The sequence below is a fragment of the Uloborus diversus genome, chromosome 3 (assembly GCF_026930045.1).
Source record: "Uloborus diversus isolate 005 chromosome 3, Udiv.v.3.1, whole genome shotgun sequence".
Lineage (NCBI taxonomy): Eukaryota > Metazoa > Arthropoda > Arachnida > Araneae > Uloboridae > Uloborus > Uloborus diversus.
The window spans coordinates 209,068,827-209,089,529 of NC_072733.1; the positions used below are offsets into that span (position 1 = coordinate 209,068,827).

General features: G+C 32.5%; 1 protein-coding gene across 2 annotated transcripts in view; it reads left to right on the forward strand.

Annotated features, from left to right (window-relative positions):
* Positions 1–20,703, forward strand: part of LOC129218549 (Kv channel-interacting protein 1-like) — a 235,764-nt gene that overhangs the window by 78,610 nt on the left and 136,451 nt on the right. The window contains exon 3 of one of the 2 annotated variants that reach the window (XM_054852851.1): positions 1,470–1,547. The exons of the other annotated variant lie outside the window; for it this stretch is intronic. Coding sequence (XP_054708826.1) covers positions 1,470–1,547 — 78 coding nt within the window. The remainder of the gene's footprint in view (positions 1–1,469; positions 1,548–20,703) is intronic. 2 annotated transcript variants of the gene reach the window in all.

The window sequence follows — 20,703 nt, forward strand, 5'->3', positions numbered from 1 at the left end:
AGATGTTTTAGTTTTTGTCGCAATGTTATATCAGAGACAATGCTAGAATTTGCGTTTGGTAGCGAATGATCATGTCAGAATATTATATTATCTATGGTAAAAACTGACCTTCAAAATAAAATCCGCTCCTTCTATCTGTTCAAATTTCAGAATGAAGACGCAAAACATAAACTGTGGTGCTGTCATTGTATAAAAATGGTTTTATTCGGGTAAAAATTGGAATCCTATGATTCAACCAACACGTTTTTCTCCTCTTTCATTCACAGTGGCTAGAATTTGTATTTTCTTTGGAAAATACATCTTCAAATATTTCTGTATTAATAATCATTGACTCATCCGATGCGTTTGTTACTGGGCCAAAATGTATTAGTTAAATTTTGTTAATGAAAACATTCAAAATGTAATTACACTTTTTAGTTTATGCCTTGTCAAAAAGTATCAAACACAGTCTTTGAAGTGTGCTTCGTGCTACAATTGATACGTCTGTTAAAATGGCATTGCCCCCAGGAGAGCAGTGAAAACCCAGAACTGTTCGAGTTAATCCCATAAGCTAGCAATGATGGCGTAAACGGTTTGTTTGATAAAATATTGGTTTGCATGACTTTTCTAGCATTACATCCATGCTTTTCAGTTTGGATTTGAAAAGATCGTATCGTTGTAGTGAGATGACATAGAAAGAGATTATTATTCTGTTGATTATCAAGAACGGACTTAAGAGGAAATAATCCCACTAGTGGAATAAAAACCGATTCTAATATCACCTTCGTAGAAAACCTATTCCCCGAGACTGTAAGTCCGTATAAAAAAGCAATGTATGAACAAAAAGTTTTTACTAAGCAAGAATTCCTAGAAAGTAATGCATATAGCTTAATATTTGTTAATCTCATAATTTGTATCTTATTATTTTTAAGGGCAGTTTTTTTTTTTTTTTTGTAATTTTATTACTAATTCCCTCACAACTATCTTCACTCCACCTTTGGACTAGAATATTATGAGACTTTTTTTTTTACACTGCTGGTATGTTAAAAAATCGAAGGAATGTCTTTGTCAAATGAAGTGAAACGTCAGTAGTGCTTCTTAGTCAACATTGTAATATATACACTTACAATATTAAGCGTTAAAGCTTTTGCCAAAGTAAGTATTTCGATAGTTTCCGTTGCCGAGTTAATCCCCCCCCCCGTTCCCAGTTTCATTCAAGAGAACTATACTCGAGGAATTATCTCTTATTATTCATAAGAACTGCAATTGTTGTGCGTTTCTATTCCCTGACAATCACTGGATTCTTTAATTTAGTTTTTCTTTCATTTACTTTTCATTTAAGAATTTTCAGAGTGAAACAAAGTATGGAGAGTTTCTTTTCTGGAGTATTTCGCTTACGAAAAGATATCTGATTGCACTCCCTGAACAAAAGTTAATGTACAGTTGTAACAGTGTGTGATTTTGTTCTAAAAGAAAGTTTTCCTTTTCAGTCTCTTACGCCTTTAGAAGTTTAGCTGTTTCACCAAAGCAGAGAAAAAACAGTTTTGGTTCTCTTTTCTCATCCTTAGGTATGTTCTTTTTCGTGAAATTTCTTCTTTACTGTCACGGAGGTAATTTTCTACTATTTTTCTTTGGAGTACAATGAACCATAATGTCCTTTCGTCAGGTTCAGTTTGAAATCGTTTGGAGACTTTTATGTTTGTTGTTTCAGTATTTATTTCAAGTTGAACTTCAGATCTTCTAAGTAAATATTTTGCTACTTAAATTGCATGTCTTTCAACAGCAAATATCTAGCTATGAAAATACTTTTAGAAAAGCAGTATTTTTATCTTAGAAAAAAAAAGGTTTGATTATTTTTCGTCTAGAACTTCAGAAATGCCAGTTGCACTGAGTTTATCCTACTAATGTTTTTTTCTAATTAGTAAAGTTTTCTTAAAGTTAATAATACTAAAGCTACCTAGGTAAATATTTTAACAACGGCAATAAAATTTACTTCATTACTAAATAAAATTGCGACATTTACAAACATTTTTTTTTAAATCTTAGAGTAAAGTTCATTAAAACTGGTTTTTAAACTGAATTTTCATCGTCTTACTTTTATTACGTTTGGAGTAGGACATTTACCAGTGTTTCAAAGTATAGCAATCTTTTAATGCACGCTTAAAGATGTGTGCGACAGCATAGACCCTTAATTTTTGAATCGGAAAAAGAACCAGAAACACAGTTTTAATCAAACTACCCAAAAAACCTGCAACAATACTAAAAAATTAGATGAACTTTTGAAAACACTTTCGTTGTCATTAAGAAAAAAGCGGTTTTTCTTTTATTTTGAATTGAAGTTTATGAAAAGTAGATTTTTCATAAACTGAACTCATATAGTGATTTAATTTCATTAAAAATATGTTCATTTTAAGAAATTTACCAGTTTGGCGCAAAAGTAAAGTTCTTTTAAGGCACATGTTTACAGATTTCAGGTGTAAGTGACGTATTTTACAAGAAAAAAAGAAAACAGATTTAAAAGTGGCTATTTCATATAAAGCTTTATGTAATCAAAATGGTTTTTCTAGAATCTGTTGTTTAAAATAAGTAAATAATTATATAAACTAACAATTTCATTTCTAAAAGCTGAAAAAGTGTAACGGTCATGAATCAGTTACTTCTGAATTGGAAACTGAATTCATTAAAATTTTATTGGGATTTCCGATACATTGAAAAATAAGTTCATACTTACTTTTTAATATCTAAATCTAATCTGTTAAAGTATTGTTATCTATTTTGCTACACTTGTCGTGTTGTTGTTTTAACTCTACTTTGATTGAAAAAAAAAGTTATTGATCTAATAAAAGTAAAAACGTATGCCTGCAAATTAAGTTTGAAAAATAAACAAGATTTAAAAAAATCTGTTCTTAAATACTTAATAGATTTTTATTGACCCTCTTGACATACATTTTGAGCCATTTTACAAGCGTTTTAAGCTTTATGTAAAATAGTATATGCGGTTGGCATTTCTCTTAGATTTTTCGTTTTAGTTTGTAACATTTTTGTAAATGATATGTTTTTATTTTTCTGTTAGTATATTTTCATTTATACATTTTCTTAAAAATTATACTGATATGTTCTAAACACTATAGATCGATGTAGCCTGCATGACTAAATTGTTTTCTGAAAATCAGTATAGTAGCAAAATAATGTGTTTGATACTTTGCATGGCATCTTGTACTCCATTATTATTATTTTATTTTTTTATGTTTAAAAAAAAACCGCTGTCAAAATGATGCATTGATTTAAACATTTTTATGCCTCAACAAAACTGTCCTAATTGTCAATTATAGTACTAAACATTCCAAGTAATTTTCAGGAATGAAAAACTAATCACTGCTCAAAATCCTGCTATTTTGTCTCACACCGAAAACAGCTGATAAAAAAAGTTAAAACAATGCATTGTTTTTCTCTTTTTAAGCTTAGCAACCCTGATTTAGCAATATTTCTGCATGCTACAGCAAAATATTGTACTAATGGATTTATGAGATCGAGAAGCTTCCATTTTTTAAGATATTGCTTTTTTTTCCCCTCTCTACTCGTGCCATTTCTTTCATTTCAACTTTGTAATATTTTGTGTCTCCAAAATCTCTGCTTACATTCTTTAATCTCGATATCTGGCATTCTCCTTCTCTGTCTTTCTCCTGGAGCTTTTGCTGCCTAGCATGTTTCTTTTGAACCGAAAGTCAAATATTTCCGAGCACCCTTTTGTTCTCCAAATGCGTTTTCTAACTGCTATCTAATTTTTCTTATATTTCGTGCATTCTATTTTCTGAACTGTAATATTTTACTTTCATCACTTGCTCTGCAGCATTTTACTTCCAAAAATGTGTGTTTTCCTTTCCTTTTTTCTTTTGTTTTATTTGAATTGAATTGTAATGGAAAAGAAGTGTCTGATAATAAAGGATATATGCAGTAGCCAAAATTGGAGGAAAAAAATATGCACAGCAAAAGACGTAAGAATTATCTAGAGCTAAGCGATACTACACTGGCAAAAAAAAATCTATTTGCGACATTGATTAAAATTTTGAAATGCTGGTTGATTTCTTTTTAATTAAGGTATGTATGCATTTTATGTATGGTATGTATTTTAAAAGTGAAAACTGATATGCCGAAAAATTTACTGGATTTACGAAAACTATGAAATTTATTTTTCACTGGTGTGCGTCATATTTTGCAAAAGAAAATCGAACACCAATGATTCTATGATCAAACTTCAAATGAATTCCTTTTAAATATGACTACACTTGAATATATGTACTGTAAAAGAATTCCGAAACGCTACTGGTAATTTCCATGGAACATTTCAAGGTTTCACAGGTTTTCACCAATTTCCATTGAAAATTAAGTATTTTTTTTAAAACATTTTCTAAATTACGCCAAGTTTCATGAATGCAGACTCATTGCACTCAGGGGCTTCCAGGAACTATTTTTACCAGGACAATGCTCAGTCATACACGGCAATGCTGTCAGAGGACTTTCTCTTCAACATTATCCCTTCCTCTGTCCTTCGTACTTACCGTAATTTGTCACAAATTAAGCATATCAAGAATCACTTGAGTCGGTAAGTTCGATAGAATCTGAAAATAATCGAATTAGAGGCACGTTCACAGTATTTGGGGTATGAGATGTCGTTGGATGTTGTATAATACTGCTGTGTCTCAATGCTCAACTTAGGTTGCTCAATAGGGTACTAAAAGCTAATAGAGGCACGTTCACCTGATTTGGGGTATGAGATGTCATTGGATATTGTATAATACTGCTGTGTCTCAATGCTCAACTTAGGTTGCTCAATAGGGTACTAAAAGCTAATAGAGTTACGTTCACATTTTTTGGGATATGAGATGTCATTGGATATTGTATAATACTGCTGTGTCTCAATGCTCAACTTAGGTTGCTCAATAGGGTACTAAAAGCTCCATTCATTTGTTATTTTCCCAGTCATAAATGATCACTTTGCTTTCACTTTGTAATCACTTTCTTACATCAGTGTTGCCCTCATGTATGCAAAATTTTGTTTCATTATGACAACTCCTTCTTGGCGCATCGTATTTTTTTTTGGGGGGGGGGTGATATTGAGTGTATTTAAAATTTCTGTAAACAGAAGTATTCAAGTGTTATTTGCAGTTAAATTCTATACAGAACTAAGCGTTTTAACTGACAGAAATCGTTAAATTTGTAAGATTTTTTCGCACAGTGCCATTGGTAAATTAATCCTGTGAAAAGTGCGATTTGCTTCTTATACGCGTATTTTTTTATTCCTAGGAAAAATAATATTTTTGTTGTACTTGTGAGATAATATTTCTTCATCCAGTAATAATCAGATGAAGCTCTTGGAAAACTTCCTTCAATAATAGCTTTCTGTTACTTCAGAAAATTTATACAGTATGGAATAAATAAGAAAGGACTAAAGTCTAAGTATTTCTTCCAAAATATTACTTCTTGTAAGACATTTTTTCGAAGCGAAAAATTTCAATGATTGCCTTTTTCACTGCTTTTAAAAAGTAACAAATGCAAAAAAATGCAAAACAAAAAAGGGGGGGGGGAGAGTAATGTATTCGAATGATACTTTTACAGCTTGCAGAAGAAATTGAAAAAATATCGACTTTGTTTTTTGCAAAGTGGCTGCAATACTTGATTGCAAAAACTAAGATTTGAAACTGTTTAAAACGGATTTTGTTTTTCTAATTTCTCTATGCTCAATAAGTTTATTGCTTCCTGTCTATAACAAAAAGAAAGCTACTAAATCGTAATACTTTTTTAATTAAACTATAATATATGAAGATATCTTTGAAAACTGAAAGTATCTATGCAGTAAAAAAATGTAGTGTAAAAATAAACGCATTGATTTTGAAACAGATGAAATACAAGGTGACAAGAATTAACTTGGACACACATGATACATTATAATTTTAATGCTACTGATAATATTACGACTAAATTTCAAAATAAATATACAGTAAACTACCGATTATCCGCGGAATAGATTGGCACGATAACCGCGGATAAACGAAAACCGCGGATAATCCGAATAATAGGTAAAAAACGATATCTAGTGTATGCAATAGATAAAAAATATTAATGACACTCACACATTCATTTAAATTAAAACTAAAAACATTACTACATTGCATTTACTAACATTGAATGCAAAAAATATGTAAGATCTAAAAGCGAACAACAACACAATCATGTCTCAAAAAGAAAAAGAAAATGTGAAAGGACCCTCGGACAGTCCGAGCCGCGGATAATCCGACCGCCGATAATCGGGGGTTTACTTTAAATATTTTTTTTTTTTTTTTAATATATTTACAAATTTTCAAAGTGGAGACCCTTTGGCCTTAATACAGAGCTGTAAACGTGTCCCAAAATTTTCGGTCATGGGCCGCAACTCATTTACTTATATCTTATCCAATTCCTTACATAACGATTTCTTTAGGGATGTCAAAGTTTTATGAGGTTTAACACACACCCTTGTCTCTAAGATGGACCAAACAGAAAAATCCATCGGGTTTAAATCTGGGGAATACGGAAGTCATTCTTGAGCTCCAATGAAGTCCGTAAAATGTGTCTTGCAACAATCGTGAATGCTTTTAGCTCTCTGTGCAGGTGCGAAATCCCGTTGGAAGGTCCATGTTTTGTTTCCAAAGAACTTTTACGACCAAGGTTAGGACAACATCCTCTAAAATGATTTGGGATATGTGTCTTGATTAATATTGATCTCTTGATCAACAAAAACAAGTGGTGCTTTCCCACTTGCCCATTCACACCCCAAACCATGACAGATTGGGTTCGTTGACGCCTTTCAACAATGCAAGAAGCTATTCAAGACATGGATGTGTGCTAAACCCATAGACTAAAAATAAGAATAGACCGAGCTATGGCAACCCTTTTGCTACTCATAAACCAAACCATGTGACTGGTGGATATCCTAGCAACAGCGGGCGTTGATTGTAGCAGACGATCAACGCCCGCGATGAATAAAATTGATGGAATACGGAAGAATGATCTTTTATGGAGTCCGATTTGTAAATTTGTTATTCTAAGTTGTAAATATTTTGTTAATATAGTGAGTTTTTCGTTTAGATAGTACTGTGCGTTTTCTTTAATCAATTTCAATAACTCTCTAAGCAATTAAAGATGCAAGCGCCCAAAAAGAATCTGCAAACGGTAAGATTTTTACCTACAATTTCAATTTAAGATACCGATTAGTACATTTTTGCGTTAACGCAAAACGTTAACGCCATTACGTTCACGCCAACGCTGACGTAGCAATTCCAAATGAAATAAAAGTTACTGAAAACTGTGATCAAAAACTAATTACTAATGTCAAAATAATGCATAACTAAAAGAAAAAAATTACCTGGAAAAAAATTATAATGAAAACACATTACGTCTTAAAATACATGACGAGTGCCAAACTATAGATAATGTTGCCATCTAGCAACCATGCTGCCAAAGTTTTCGCCAAGCCTTCCACTAGTCACATGATGTATCCATGAACCAATTTTTTCATCAAGAAGTCTGGGAAAGCTCGGTCTACTCTTATTATTAGTCTATGGCTTAACATTTTAAAACTTTGGAATCCCTAAAGAAATAATTTTGCTAGAAATGGGGTAAAATATCAGAAAGCAATTTGAAGCTCATATCCAAAAGTTTTGAGACGCGATGTAAGCTTTTTTTTTAAGGCTAAAGGTAGCTCTTTGAAAATTCGTAAATATATAAGAAGAATAATGTTTTTGATGGTTATGATATGAAATAATGTTTTGAAGTATAGTTGTATTTGTAATATTTGTTTTGAAGTTTGGTCGTAGTATTTTCATTAAAATTACAATGCATCAGGTGTTTCCAAGTTTTTCTTGTGACCCTGTAAGTATGCAAAATATATTTTAAATGAATATCTTTTAACACATGCTTGGTATTAGAAATTCTTAAGTTAAGCATGATGTAAGTAATCTTCATTCATAAATACCATGATTAAGGTAAAATGATGTTCCAAAAATGTACAGAATTAATTTACATGCAAAAGCACATTAGAAAATAATGCCAAAAAAAGAAAAGAAAAAAAAATTGAATTTTGGTATCTGGAATTTAAATTATGTTTTTCGCAATCACGAGTGTGTGTGTATGTAGGCATTTGTGTTTGTGTGCAGGCATGAGTGTGTGGGTATGGGTGTGTGTATGTATGTGTGTAGGTGTATGTGCGTTTAGGTGTGTATGTATGCGTGTATGAGTAGGATATGGATGCAACCTGGAGACGGGTTTCGTTAGAGGGGCAGCATCGGGAGGGGCCGGTCGACGGTGGTGCTGCAGAGGCGGAGGGAAATAAAATCATAGGAACATCAAAACAGTCAAATGAGAAAAATAAGCAATGTGATTGCTCAAAAAAAGAAAATAATGCCAAAAAAGAAAGAAAAATATACACTAATTTTTATGCGGAAAAGCAGACGAAAATATATTTATTACCAAAGGCACGGTTTTTTCCGCAATGAATTAGCTTTCTCGAATTTCTTTCGTCACGAGCAATAAAAATCGTTCTCAGAAGCTTTAGAAAAGCTCTCTGAAAGTTTTTTTTTCAAGCAATGACTAAAAGAACTCAGCAGTTCCAATTTTTGTAGGTTTAAAAATTGTTCGTAAATCTGTTCATTTGGTCAAAATGTTAGACAAGTAACAACATTACCACCATCAACTAAAACAAAACTAACATTTATTAAACAAATACAACATTTTATAAAACAAATAAAATTGTAACCATAGGAATGGTTCATGCTGGTATTTCAAGGGCCAGCGGCTCCCTTCGTAAATCCACATCAATCAAAATCACAAATCCTAAAGCAATCTTTCAATTTAAACTTAAACTTAGGTTTGCTGTAAAACTGGCGAGATATTTTATCGCCAAAAGAAACTAAAAGGGAGATTCAACAATGACAGTGGAGCATGTGGCTCGGTATTTAGTTTCATTTCCATGTACTGTATTAAGGTTTGCAAGCAATTGCTGCGTCAAAGAAAGCAGAAGCTTTACGAGCTGTCTTTTGGCACTACTCATCAGAGAACCACACGAATAGTGTAAAAATGAAAAAACCTTGAACAGATAGCAATCGAAAGAGAATATTCAGACATTATATTTGACACAAATGTTATTTGCCCTAGTCCCCTTTTTTTTCAGATATAAGATTCTAAAGTTTGCAAAATTTTTAAAAAATGCATGAAGTTTAAGTACTTGGCAGGGCATTAAAGGAACCACGATATTTCCCCATCTGCAGGTGGCAATTCATCCATCTGCAAAGCGTGTGAAATATATCTAACGCCGCTCCCCGAAACTCGCTAAATTTGACGACTTTTTAAAAAGTATAGCAGAGATAAATGAATTTGAACGCTCGAGGATGTTAAGGCACTAAATATTTCTTTTGCTTTGAAATGATTCTTTCAGTTGAAAGATAAATATAAAATAGCCAACTAGAAGTTCAAATGGAGATTACCGTAGTTCTCATGAGACGTTGTAGAGCAAAAGTTATCTGCATATGGATTACTAGCAGTACCCGCACGGCGGTGCGCGTGCTAAGAAGTTAAAGGAAGTCCGTTGAACAAAAAAATCCACGCTCCCCCACCCCCTTATGTTGTTAAATGATCATTTTTCTTCAACTAAAATGCGTACACACCTTTTCAAACGACCTATTAAAGTCTCTCTGGAATTTAAAACTATTCGTCAAAACACATGAAAAGATTAACAAATGCTTTAAAACTCAAAATAATCCTTCAACTACATAGTTCATCGCTTAACGTGCCAAGCAACCGCGCTACGGTAACCTTGCCCTTAAGAGAGTGAAGCGGTTTTTTTCCTGCAATTTCAAGTGTTTCGCCACATAAACAGTGCCCCTAAAGAAAAATGTTATAAAGAACAATCACAATTGAATATTACGACTTATAGAATTATTTACTTAGCTATGTAACTATCTTCAACTATAAGAACAAAAAAAAAACATTGAAGAGATAAGGAAAACAAAATCCAATAGAATAATCCTACAAAAACAAATTATGTAATTGAACATCGAAAAAAAAGGCGTTCAAAAATCTGTTCGCTGATCACAACAGTGTAGCATGGGCATGGTTCCTCGCAGCTGTCGACACTGTCGGCCAACGCCCTCTCGAAGAGTTAACTTACCAGACCATCTACTATTAGGAATTCATAGAATTAAACAATAAATAAAACATTTAATTTGCAATAACAAATAATTCGGTCAGTCTGGTTTTAAAAAATATCCTATAGCCTTTCTCAATAAATGGGCTATTCAACACAAAAAGAATTTTTTCAATTCGTACCAGCAGTTCCCGAGATTAGCACATTCAAACAAACTCTTCAGCTATCCTTATATATTATTTCTGTAGCCTGTTTTTGGTTTCTACGCGAGATTTTCCTCAATTCTTGATCGATTTTTCCGATTTACACCTTATTTTAAAGTTTATCGTGCAGGCTACTGACGAAAAATAGACCCACGGTCTAAAAATTGTTTTTTTTCGGGCAAAAAACCTGTTTTAAAGAACCAGAATGAGGTTTTCGGTAAATTTATAACTTTAACTTGCACTGCTACCGACAGAGCTTGATAGCTTGATCCGCAGAGCGTACGACTGGTAACCAGGAGAATGCGTGTTCGGGCCCACGTCCGGACAATCTGCATCAAAAAATTAGAAAACTATCACGTATTACATGAACAATGAATAACGAAAATGAGGGAATACAAGAGGTAGAAACGCTCGTAGCTGTTATGAAAACTTGATACAACACGGAGCTAAATTGTTACTCAATTGTAAGGTTTTTTTTTTTTAAGCTTTTGCTCCGGGAAGAAAATTAAAGCATAATGTAAGCGAAAATATAAGTATCAGGTTTAAGATTTCAGACTACATTTGAATTGTTTTTTGTTCAGTAAAATATAATAAATCGTATGTTGAAATATAGATTCTTCTAATGAGTTTTTGTCTCTTTGTACAAATAAAAAAATACTACCTCAATTTAAAGGGTAATATATATATTTTTCTTCTTTTTGCAAAAAAAAAAACAGCGTATCACATTTTTACTACATTTGAAAAGCTTCGCTTAAAAAGGAACTTAGTTCAAATTATTTTGTATTTTAACCGTGCTGTTAAATGATGAACACGTGCTGCCATCTAAGTCATAACGGTTCAAACAGCCTGCGATAACAAATTTAAAAAAAAATTTCTAGAATAAAAACACTTCTCGGCAAGAAAAAAAATTTCAAATTACCTGTGGGTTTTTTTTTTTTCGGTAGAGCGTTCGGCTATAAACTGTTTGAACTTCGGGCCAGTTCGGGCTGTCCGACATAATAGCAAATTTACAGTAATATTACGCATTACATGTACTCATAACATATAACAGACGTAATAAAATAAATGCAGTGGGAATGCTATTTGGTGTTTCGACTCCTTTATGCAGGCTACAGTTATCATTCAGATACGTTGACTGTTAATCGAAGGGTGTTTTTCCTTTTTTTTTAAAAAAAAGCTTTGACTCCGTCCAGACCAGTAAGCATAATTTAAAGCATAAAAAAGTATTAGATTTACCTCAAAGAAATCCTTTTTGTGCAGAAAAACATTTTCATTGCATGCTGAAATGTAGATTTTTCTAATAGAAGTGTTCGACCTTTTGTACAAATGAAAAAAATACTACGCCAAATTGAAATTACGAGATTCACCCAGTAAACATTTAATTATTTATTCGAATACGATATAAAACATTAAAATTATTATCAACTTCATTTGTAAGAAATCATTTTCTACTCCTCTGCTTTCGCTGAAAAAAAAAAAACATTTTGTCTACGTTAGAAAAATTACACTTAAAAAACGGACTCAGTTCAACTGGTTTTGGTTTTGAATTTTAAGTGTTCTATTAAAAAAAAAACAAGTGCGAGCTTTTAAGCCGTACAGGTTAAACAAGCCTGCTATGGGAAATTGTTGAATATTCAAAGATAAAAACACTTATTTCTTCAACCGAATTTATTACTTCTCTAGAATGTTTGTTTCAATCGCTACGTGAGATCTTCCTCATTGTTTAATCAAATTCCATATTTTACGAATAATTTTAAATCGTATCATGCTGGCTAATGACAAAACATAGACGCATGATCTTATTATATTTTTTTCGGCGAAAAACTTTTTTACCGTGTTTTATACATAGATCTTAAAATAGAATAGATGTGCCTTCTCCCCACTTTTCTCCTCAGAGCGCGCGTCAACATCCCCCGTTGGACATCACGTGATCAAGGGACACCCCTCACAAGAAACTGTTTCCCTTATCGAAGAGAATTCCTTTGCGTCGCGATCATTTGCGCAATTAAGGGAAATTAAAGCATTTAATCCATGGGTTAAATGCTTTTAGGGTTAAACCCCCCTTTAAGCATGGGTTAAATTAAAGCATTTTACCCAATATTAAAGAAAAAGGGAACACTCTGTCCCTCACGTAACACCTCATATTTTTCACTAAGAGTAATAATTAAAAAAGTAACAATTTTTTTTTCATTAAGATATCGCAAATGTATTTGTTGTACTTTTGCAAAAAATGTTCTTTGTTACCTTTTTAAGTTATTACTTTTTAATGAAATGCGGAACAAAATGACAGCTTTTTCATGGAATGGTTCATTAAATATTTTCCCATCATAACTTTTGAAGCAGGCGCACAAGCTATTTAAACAGTTTTTCAAGTGCTTTAAATACTGAGTAGAAATAGACGTCTTCAAAAATCTTAAACAAAAATTGACCTTATAAATTTTCTTTTATTTCAATCAAATTTTTCAAATACAGATAAATAGTTTCAATGCGTGCTTTTTCCCACAACTTTTGAAGCCAGTGCAACAATTTAACATAAAACCCTATCTAAAACCATAAACCAATTAGAAATACAAATGTAAGTAGTATCGAATATCAACTCAATTAAATAAAATTCTAATATTCGCATGCGTTTCGCAAAGACACTAAATTAGCCAAACCAATACCTTTGGTTTGTTCCTAATTTTTAAGCAACTTCAGTGTTTTTTTTTTTAAGTACTCAGAAAATAAATTCATTTGCAATTATAAACTACATGAATGGTCATTTGACTTCCGCCCCCTCCCCAATTTTTCTTTTCTTCTTTATTTTTCGTCCACAGAATATGATAATTTTGAGAATTTAAACTCGAGGTTGAAGAAAACTAGTGATTATTGTCCCTTAACAATATTAATTTTGTTACTTTTCTACTTATTGGTCTTTGTGAATTATTTTCATTGTTTGAATTGACTGCGCGATACATTCTAACGCTTAAATATTTAGTAACGATTAATTTTATAAACTTTTTAACGAGAAAATCTGCTGCTTCTGTTTCCAACAAATGCTTATTTAAACTTAGAAAAACGGAATTCGAAATTTTTCTCATAACTCTTGTCGTCTCATGAGTAACATTATATTTTTGTGTTTTACTCCCAAAACTTTTTCACATTCTCGCTCAGTTTTTCTTCACAAATGTACATATTTCAATGGCTGCAATCTTGCAATAAGTTATCATACATGAATGTGTCCCAAAATTCTTAAATTTTATTAGGTCTATTTTTTTATTTGTTGTAGTTAAGACTGCGCTGCAGTCGTCGCAGTTCACAACAGAGTGCACTTGCCGGACAAAAAATCCAGCGTAGTCAGAAACATCATTAATTAACTGTGTCATGTTAATTGAGATGATTTCTGAATTTTCCAAATCGTCGTCAAAGGAATCGGAAGAAAAGGCTTTCTTTCAAAGCATTTTTGTTACGCTTCAAATTTAATCTTAGCATTTGAAGGTTTTCAAAATCAGGCAATTTGAAGAACTGGACTCTTTAAAATTTCCGTATAAATGAATCATCTTTTTTTTTGCACTTCGAAATTGTCCGACGATTATTGTTGAATCCCCCCTCATAACCTGATTGCACTGAAAAAAGTTTCAAGGTGATCCTGAGTAAGCTTATAAGTCATTACGCAGTTTAGAATTGGAATTCAAGCACCTATATACTTTTCATATGTTCCCAGCACACTTTTCATAGAAATTAGAAAAACCTAAAAATCCAGTTTTTCGCGGACATACTATAACTAATTTTCCATCCCTTGTTTTTAGTGATTTAATATAATGCTCGGCATCTAATTAAAGTAAATTGCCTAAAATATTCTTAATTTCAACTCTGCATGGGGACTTTTTTTGCCTTTCGCAGAAAGAAATATTTCTCTTACTCACTATGTCTTTATTTTTTAATAAAATTCATCAAACCCTCTTTCGCTAGAAAATCTCAGATTCACACATATAGAGATTTCTCACATAAGTATAATGAAAATCTTCAGACATTCCTGGACTTTTAACGACGCTTCGCATTGTTATATCGTTATATCACTGCTGCCCGAGAAGAGGGAGACAACACGATGTCCCTTGATCACGTGATTCTCGGAAGAATCATGATAACCCCACTTTCTCCGGGCGAAATACGCTGCTCTGTAGAGGAAAGGCCTATCTATCCCTTTTAAAGATCTATGGTTTTATAACGCATTCCTTCAATGAATAGCATTCGAAAAGGAAGGCACAGTTGCTAGGTTTGTTGGAGCGTCGAACTGTTAATCAGAATGGCGCCAGTTCGAATCCGTGCCACTAAATATCTCTTTAATGTTTCTTTTTTTTCCGTCAGATGCTCACATGGGCAGAACTGTATTTGCCACAACCTGTTTTTTCACATGCAAAATTACTGATTTTTCACGTGTCACTCAGCCACACTTTTAATGATATTTATATTTGCATTGAAAATACGTACAACCAAAAGGGGAGCGATGATCAAATTATCACAACGTTGTATTTAACGAGGTTTTGTTACTGATGTCTTCAAATTACATGCCTTCTCTTGTGCGCTTACTTTTTTCCGTTTACTTTTTTCAGTTTTTCTTCATAATATTCTTTCTTTGAAATTTTTAAAGAGCTAAATGCCTTATGAAACGATTCGAAGTACAGTGCGGAGTTCCGCACGGGTCGACTAGTATATTATAAGTATAGAAATAAATTTTCCCGTTTTCATGACATTTTTTTTATTGTTGCTGCACTCCTAATAGTCATAGCGTAATGTTATGTAGCCTATAGCCTTCCTCAACGAATGGACTATTCAACACAAAAAAAAAAAAAATCAGTTTGATCCAGCAGTTTCTAAAATGAGTGCGTTCAAATAAACTGTTCAGCCTTTTTAATTAAATAATTGATAAGAAAATAAGACGATGCTACGTCATATTTTTTTTACGAATCATTTTTAGGATTTTTTAGGATGTTATCTAAAAAGTATCCTCAAGATTTGTCTCAAGGCTGACTCAAACCTACACTCATTGGATCACGAAGCCCGCACTTTCAGTTCGAGCCACCGTGGCTGCGTATGTTTTGCGTTCTAAGCATTTTATATTAAAATATTAATTTTCCCGTTTTCATAATATTTTCTCTTGCTTCTCCACTCCTATTAGTCATAGCGTGATGTTATATAACCTTCCTCAATGAATGAGCTATTCAACAAAAAATAATTTTTCAATTCGAACAAGTAGTTACTGAGATAAGTGCGTTCAAACAAACTCTACTGCTTTATATTATTAGTATACATTCCAAATAAAAAAGTCGTCTGAACCTATGCCTGCCAATAAGGACTGGCCTAATCCATCACTTTTAATATCATACACAGTTTATAATTTGAAGAGGGAAATTTTATTAATTTATCTTGTTTTTTTAAAGTCATCTTACATTGGATGATTGGAATTGAAATGTTTTCAATATCAAAGCAGGCAGTTAACTGCGCCTTACTGTAATTTAATCGAAAATAAAAATTGCATTTTATTGTACGTTTTTGTTACGACCAGTTTGAAGATCTTTATTGCTTTATATAAAAAAAATTACACTTTTCGTTTGAATATTCTATGTACTACAATTTACAGCCAGGAAATATAATTAATTTGATCCAACATTTCTCATTTTTGTCGCGTCACAAGGTGTATGCACTTTAATTTTCTATGGGTACTTATGAGGCCACAACTGAAATCAATTATTTCTCTAACGTTTTCTGCGTTAAGCTTTATCATATTAATCCAAAATTGAGCCAGAGGAAAATTTTCTATGTAAAATAAATCAGATTTACATAACTTTAATTTTGAATCTAGTTATCATTTCTTCGACAATTTTCTTTTCAACAGTCCCTCTAAAAAGCTCCTTAGAACACAATTCAATGCAGTGTCAAAGAGTTTCATTCTTTTAAGTTATTTTCCTTTCCTTTTACTAGAAAAACAAGTCATTAAGAAACTTATATCGTAAACTAGGCTTTCAGAAAAATGCTGACTGTTGAAATTTATCCATTGCTGCGGTCATTTTGTCCATGGTTTTATTTATCTTTTTCATTTTCTAAACCTTTTTCGAAATTAGTTTTCAAGATATATTTATTCGCTTGAACGCTTTTGAAGACTACTCGCTTTAAAGAACACGAATTTTATTAGTCAGCATATCTTTGGCTCGAGTTTCACAAAAATTATGCAAAACATTTTGAGAAAATTTTGATAGAGGTTCAAGTTGACTTATTTGTGTTTTTCATAGCATTCATTGTTGCTGCATAATATGCCGTCAAAACATTTTAAACAGTATGGATATCATATTAAACGGCTTACTTATAATTGAGTCTTTTAGTGTAATTATAGATTCACATTTTGTTCAATTTGCGTCTTTGACATAAACAACAGTTAAACATCATAAAGTTCCAATGAAAAAATATCTACTGCTTAATTACTCTACATTTATTACGAGTTCAAATTTCAATCTGTATTGCATTTTATGTTATCAAACATATTTATAATGGTTAAAGGGGTAGCAATAACATTTGAAATTTTGTAAATACATACTTAAGCATGTGCCAATAAATTACTTATAACACATATTTTGTTCATAAGTATACATAAAGAAAATAGACATTTTGGGTGTTGTGGTTTATTTGTTGAGCTGCTATTTGGTCAAACGAATGTGTCAGGTTCATTAAGTGTATTTCCCTTATATAGCTATTTATAAAAGCATTTTTATTAATATAGATTATTATTTGATACACTTTTGGAAAAGGATAACGTACAAAACCAAAAACTGAAAATCGAAAACCCTCTTTGAATTTTGTTAAGATTGAGATTTAAAGCTCCTCAATCTGCTGTGCCTTAACACAAGGAGCTACTGTAATATTCTCACACGTTGAAGACGAGGAGCTAATGTGATTACTCTAACCAGGAAACCATTTGTTCGTGTCATAATTTAAAAAAATTAAACTAAGTTGCAATTTAAAAAAAAAAAACATAGTGGAACATGTTCTCTGACCCATTAATAACGTACCATCGTAACCCCGTTATAGAGATATTACGGTCGTAAAGTTTGGTGACATTTTTAAAAACGTTCTTCAACTTAGTGAGAAATGGACCCTTTATCAGTCGTTGTATTGTCCGTTTTTCACGAGAAGGCACTTCGATACGCCTCCTCGAACGCAAAGTTCCATTTTACGCGGGGGTGATCGGTAAGCAATCCACGCGCTTCTAAATGAGACAACCAGACATCCTTAATTTGGGCGTGCATTTTAATGTGCAAAAAAGTCTTAGTGTCCTTTATATCACTTGCTTCACTTGTTTTCATTTCAGTTATTCTTACGTTTCGAAAACTGCTGCTTTTGCAACAAAATGCTATTCTCCGAATATACATTTTTCCGAAAACAGCGAAATAGAATCATCGGATACCACGTGATGAAGGACGAATCAGGTGCCTTCTTGTGGAAAACGGACAGCCTGGTAAACATTCTAAGATATCGCCAAGAGTTTCCAGAACCTTTCATTTATCGCTAAATTTAGCTATTTCTCTTAAAATATCGACCAACTTTAAGACCTTATACTTTGAGAACGGGGAGACGGGAGCAGATGATATATGCGTCAAAAAAGTTTTAATATGCTTTTTCAATTGCTGCTTATTTCAAGTCACTGTTCGCACACTGGTTAAAAAAAAAAAACCGCCTCCAAGCAATATGCATGAATAGGAGCGAAGATCAGCATGAACTTTTTTGAGAGGGATGTTTATGTGACGTATAAGTCATTTTTTTTTAAATCTTTTCCGCACATCAAAGAAAATACGTTCCTTATGCATACCTTTCCATCTGTCGTTAAATTAAATACAACAAGTTGAAAGGTGCAAACGGAATGTTACACAAGTAGCGTCATCTAGATAGATTTATCTAAATATTTTCGCGTCGAAACACTTTAACTCTTTACTTAATTTTGATATAACATTTAGAGCATTTTCTCTTAACGTACCACCAACAGTGAATGAAAACTTCAATGTAACATGATTTGCAATCATATGTTCGATACTGATCAGCTTCAACTGACTAAAAATCAAGTAATTCGAATCTGATAGCAATTTCTGACTCTTTCTCCAAACATTTTGTATTTAATGCAGCACTCCTGCTCAGTGTAAAATGTCGAGAATGCTTCACGGAAGTATATTGTTTTGAATTTATTCACGTATACGTTTGTTCTTAACTTTGAATAACGTTTATAAATACTTAAACCTCGTAATCACGTCACCCAGAGTGACTTATTAACCAACATTGGTCCAAAATACAGAATTGTTTATAATAATACTATAATTATACAAAACACATAATTATATTATTATTATTAAGCCATTCTGTAATATTTATATGTATATTTTGTATATATTAATAAAACATACTTAATTTTAATTTTTAATAACAAAATTAAAGCTTTAATAAGTGTATTAATATTTTGATGTTTTTAATTCGATACAATTAATGTAATTTTCAATATATGGCAGACAAAGCTAAAATCAAAGGGAAAACATATCTTTTTTTCACGACAAAATACTTTAACATAAGGGTTTACTTACTTCTTAAGCAATTTAAACAATACTATTTTCTACGAAGTTAGTTTTTAATTGAAAAAAAAGTGCACATTATCAGTGGGGAACAGACTAATTGAACAATTCCTCTCTTTTGTCCATAACGTGACGACCTTAACAGCTAATTACCACTTTTGGAATATTAAAGTACGTATTCTAATTATATATTTTCTGCATTTTTTGTTATTTGTTCCTTATCAATTTAAGAAGTTTAACCCCATCTCTTTCACTCATGGTAGAATACTTCTAACTACAGCTGAGTAGCTATGGCCTTTCTCTTTTTCTGCTACTTCCGTCGTTCCGTTTCACAATCCATATCGTCGCCTCAGAGCAACAGTAGGATATCTTAGTGTCTTAGTGGATTAGATGTCTTACTGTTGCTGTGAGGTGACGATATGACATCCCTTGTGCGAGTAATACAAGGGAAACATTTTGACACTCTCATGCCCATCTAAATCTAAGTATTTCAATTTAAACTATTGCTAAGCTTCACATTCCTTTCTATAATATCTCATTTCAAATTATATCACCTGCCGTATTCAGAACTTATGTACAGACCGTGCACGTCACTTCGATGCTAACTATCGAAGTGACGTGCACGGACTTATGTTACGTGCACGGTATTGTTACAAATCCTGTAAATAGTAATTATTGTAGTAACGTAACCTGTAAATAGTTTCCCGTAATGAATATACAACCCCTTAACATATGGCTAAAGTATACCAACCCCCTATTTCTTTTTTTGTTCATTGATAAAATTTGATAACGGTCTACTATTTTCTAGAAGCGTTTGGAATATTTGAGAGATTTCTTTCGGTGTGTATATAAACCGTTACGCTGGATAAAGAGTTGAGTTTCGATTGAGAATTTGTTCTGAGAGTGTATTTGCTCTGCGATTATAGCGAGGCATTTCGCTGTGTTGTTTTCGTATTTGAAAGTAAATACGTGTGTAACCGTTAAGTTTACGGTGTTGAGTGATATTTGCTTGATTGCTGATGATTAATTTAGCAGTTGTTAACGATTTCTCCTGTACATAGTGTAAATAAAGCTCCTGTGTTTTTTATCAAGAACTGTGTCTTCATTTCAAGAAAGTGGAAGTCGCACCGAATCCGTTACAGTATCATAAGGGTTTTATTGCTTCAGATGCTCCTGCAACAATTCCAGATATTTCTGTTTATTTTGACTGAAAATATTTTAATTGTGAAGGCAAATTCAATCCTTTCTAAATGTCCCAAAGTGTCGTGCAAACAAATTTTCACTAACACAGTTGTAAAACCACTGAGCGTTACTCAGTCACTCAGCGGAGCGTTATGGAGCCACTCAGCGTTTAGATTATTTAGCGTAAGTTAGGGACTTTGAAAAATGTGATATGACATCCGGAGTGTCGGGAAATCCGCGATAACGAATGTAAATGCTGTTTATAAATTCATAACTGAGGCAGTGAGAAGCAAAGGGATGCAAGAGGACATTTTCAAATTTCGAGTAAAAAGTATTTAGAGTTGCGGTCCTAGGTAGGCTTTCATTGAGAATTTTTTCTAAATCATACTGGATTGTAGCACTTACTAGGGCTACTAGAACTATATTGTGCTCCAAGACAAAGGACAGGTTCACCTGCCATTTGTACTGGTTATCTCCAAATTTTTATTTTTGGCACTTATATCCCTTTGCTTCTCACTGCCTCAAGTGTGCTTTGATTTACTCTGCTGTTACAAGGAAATTTAAAACATTATTT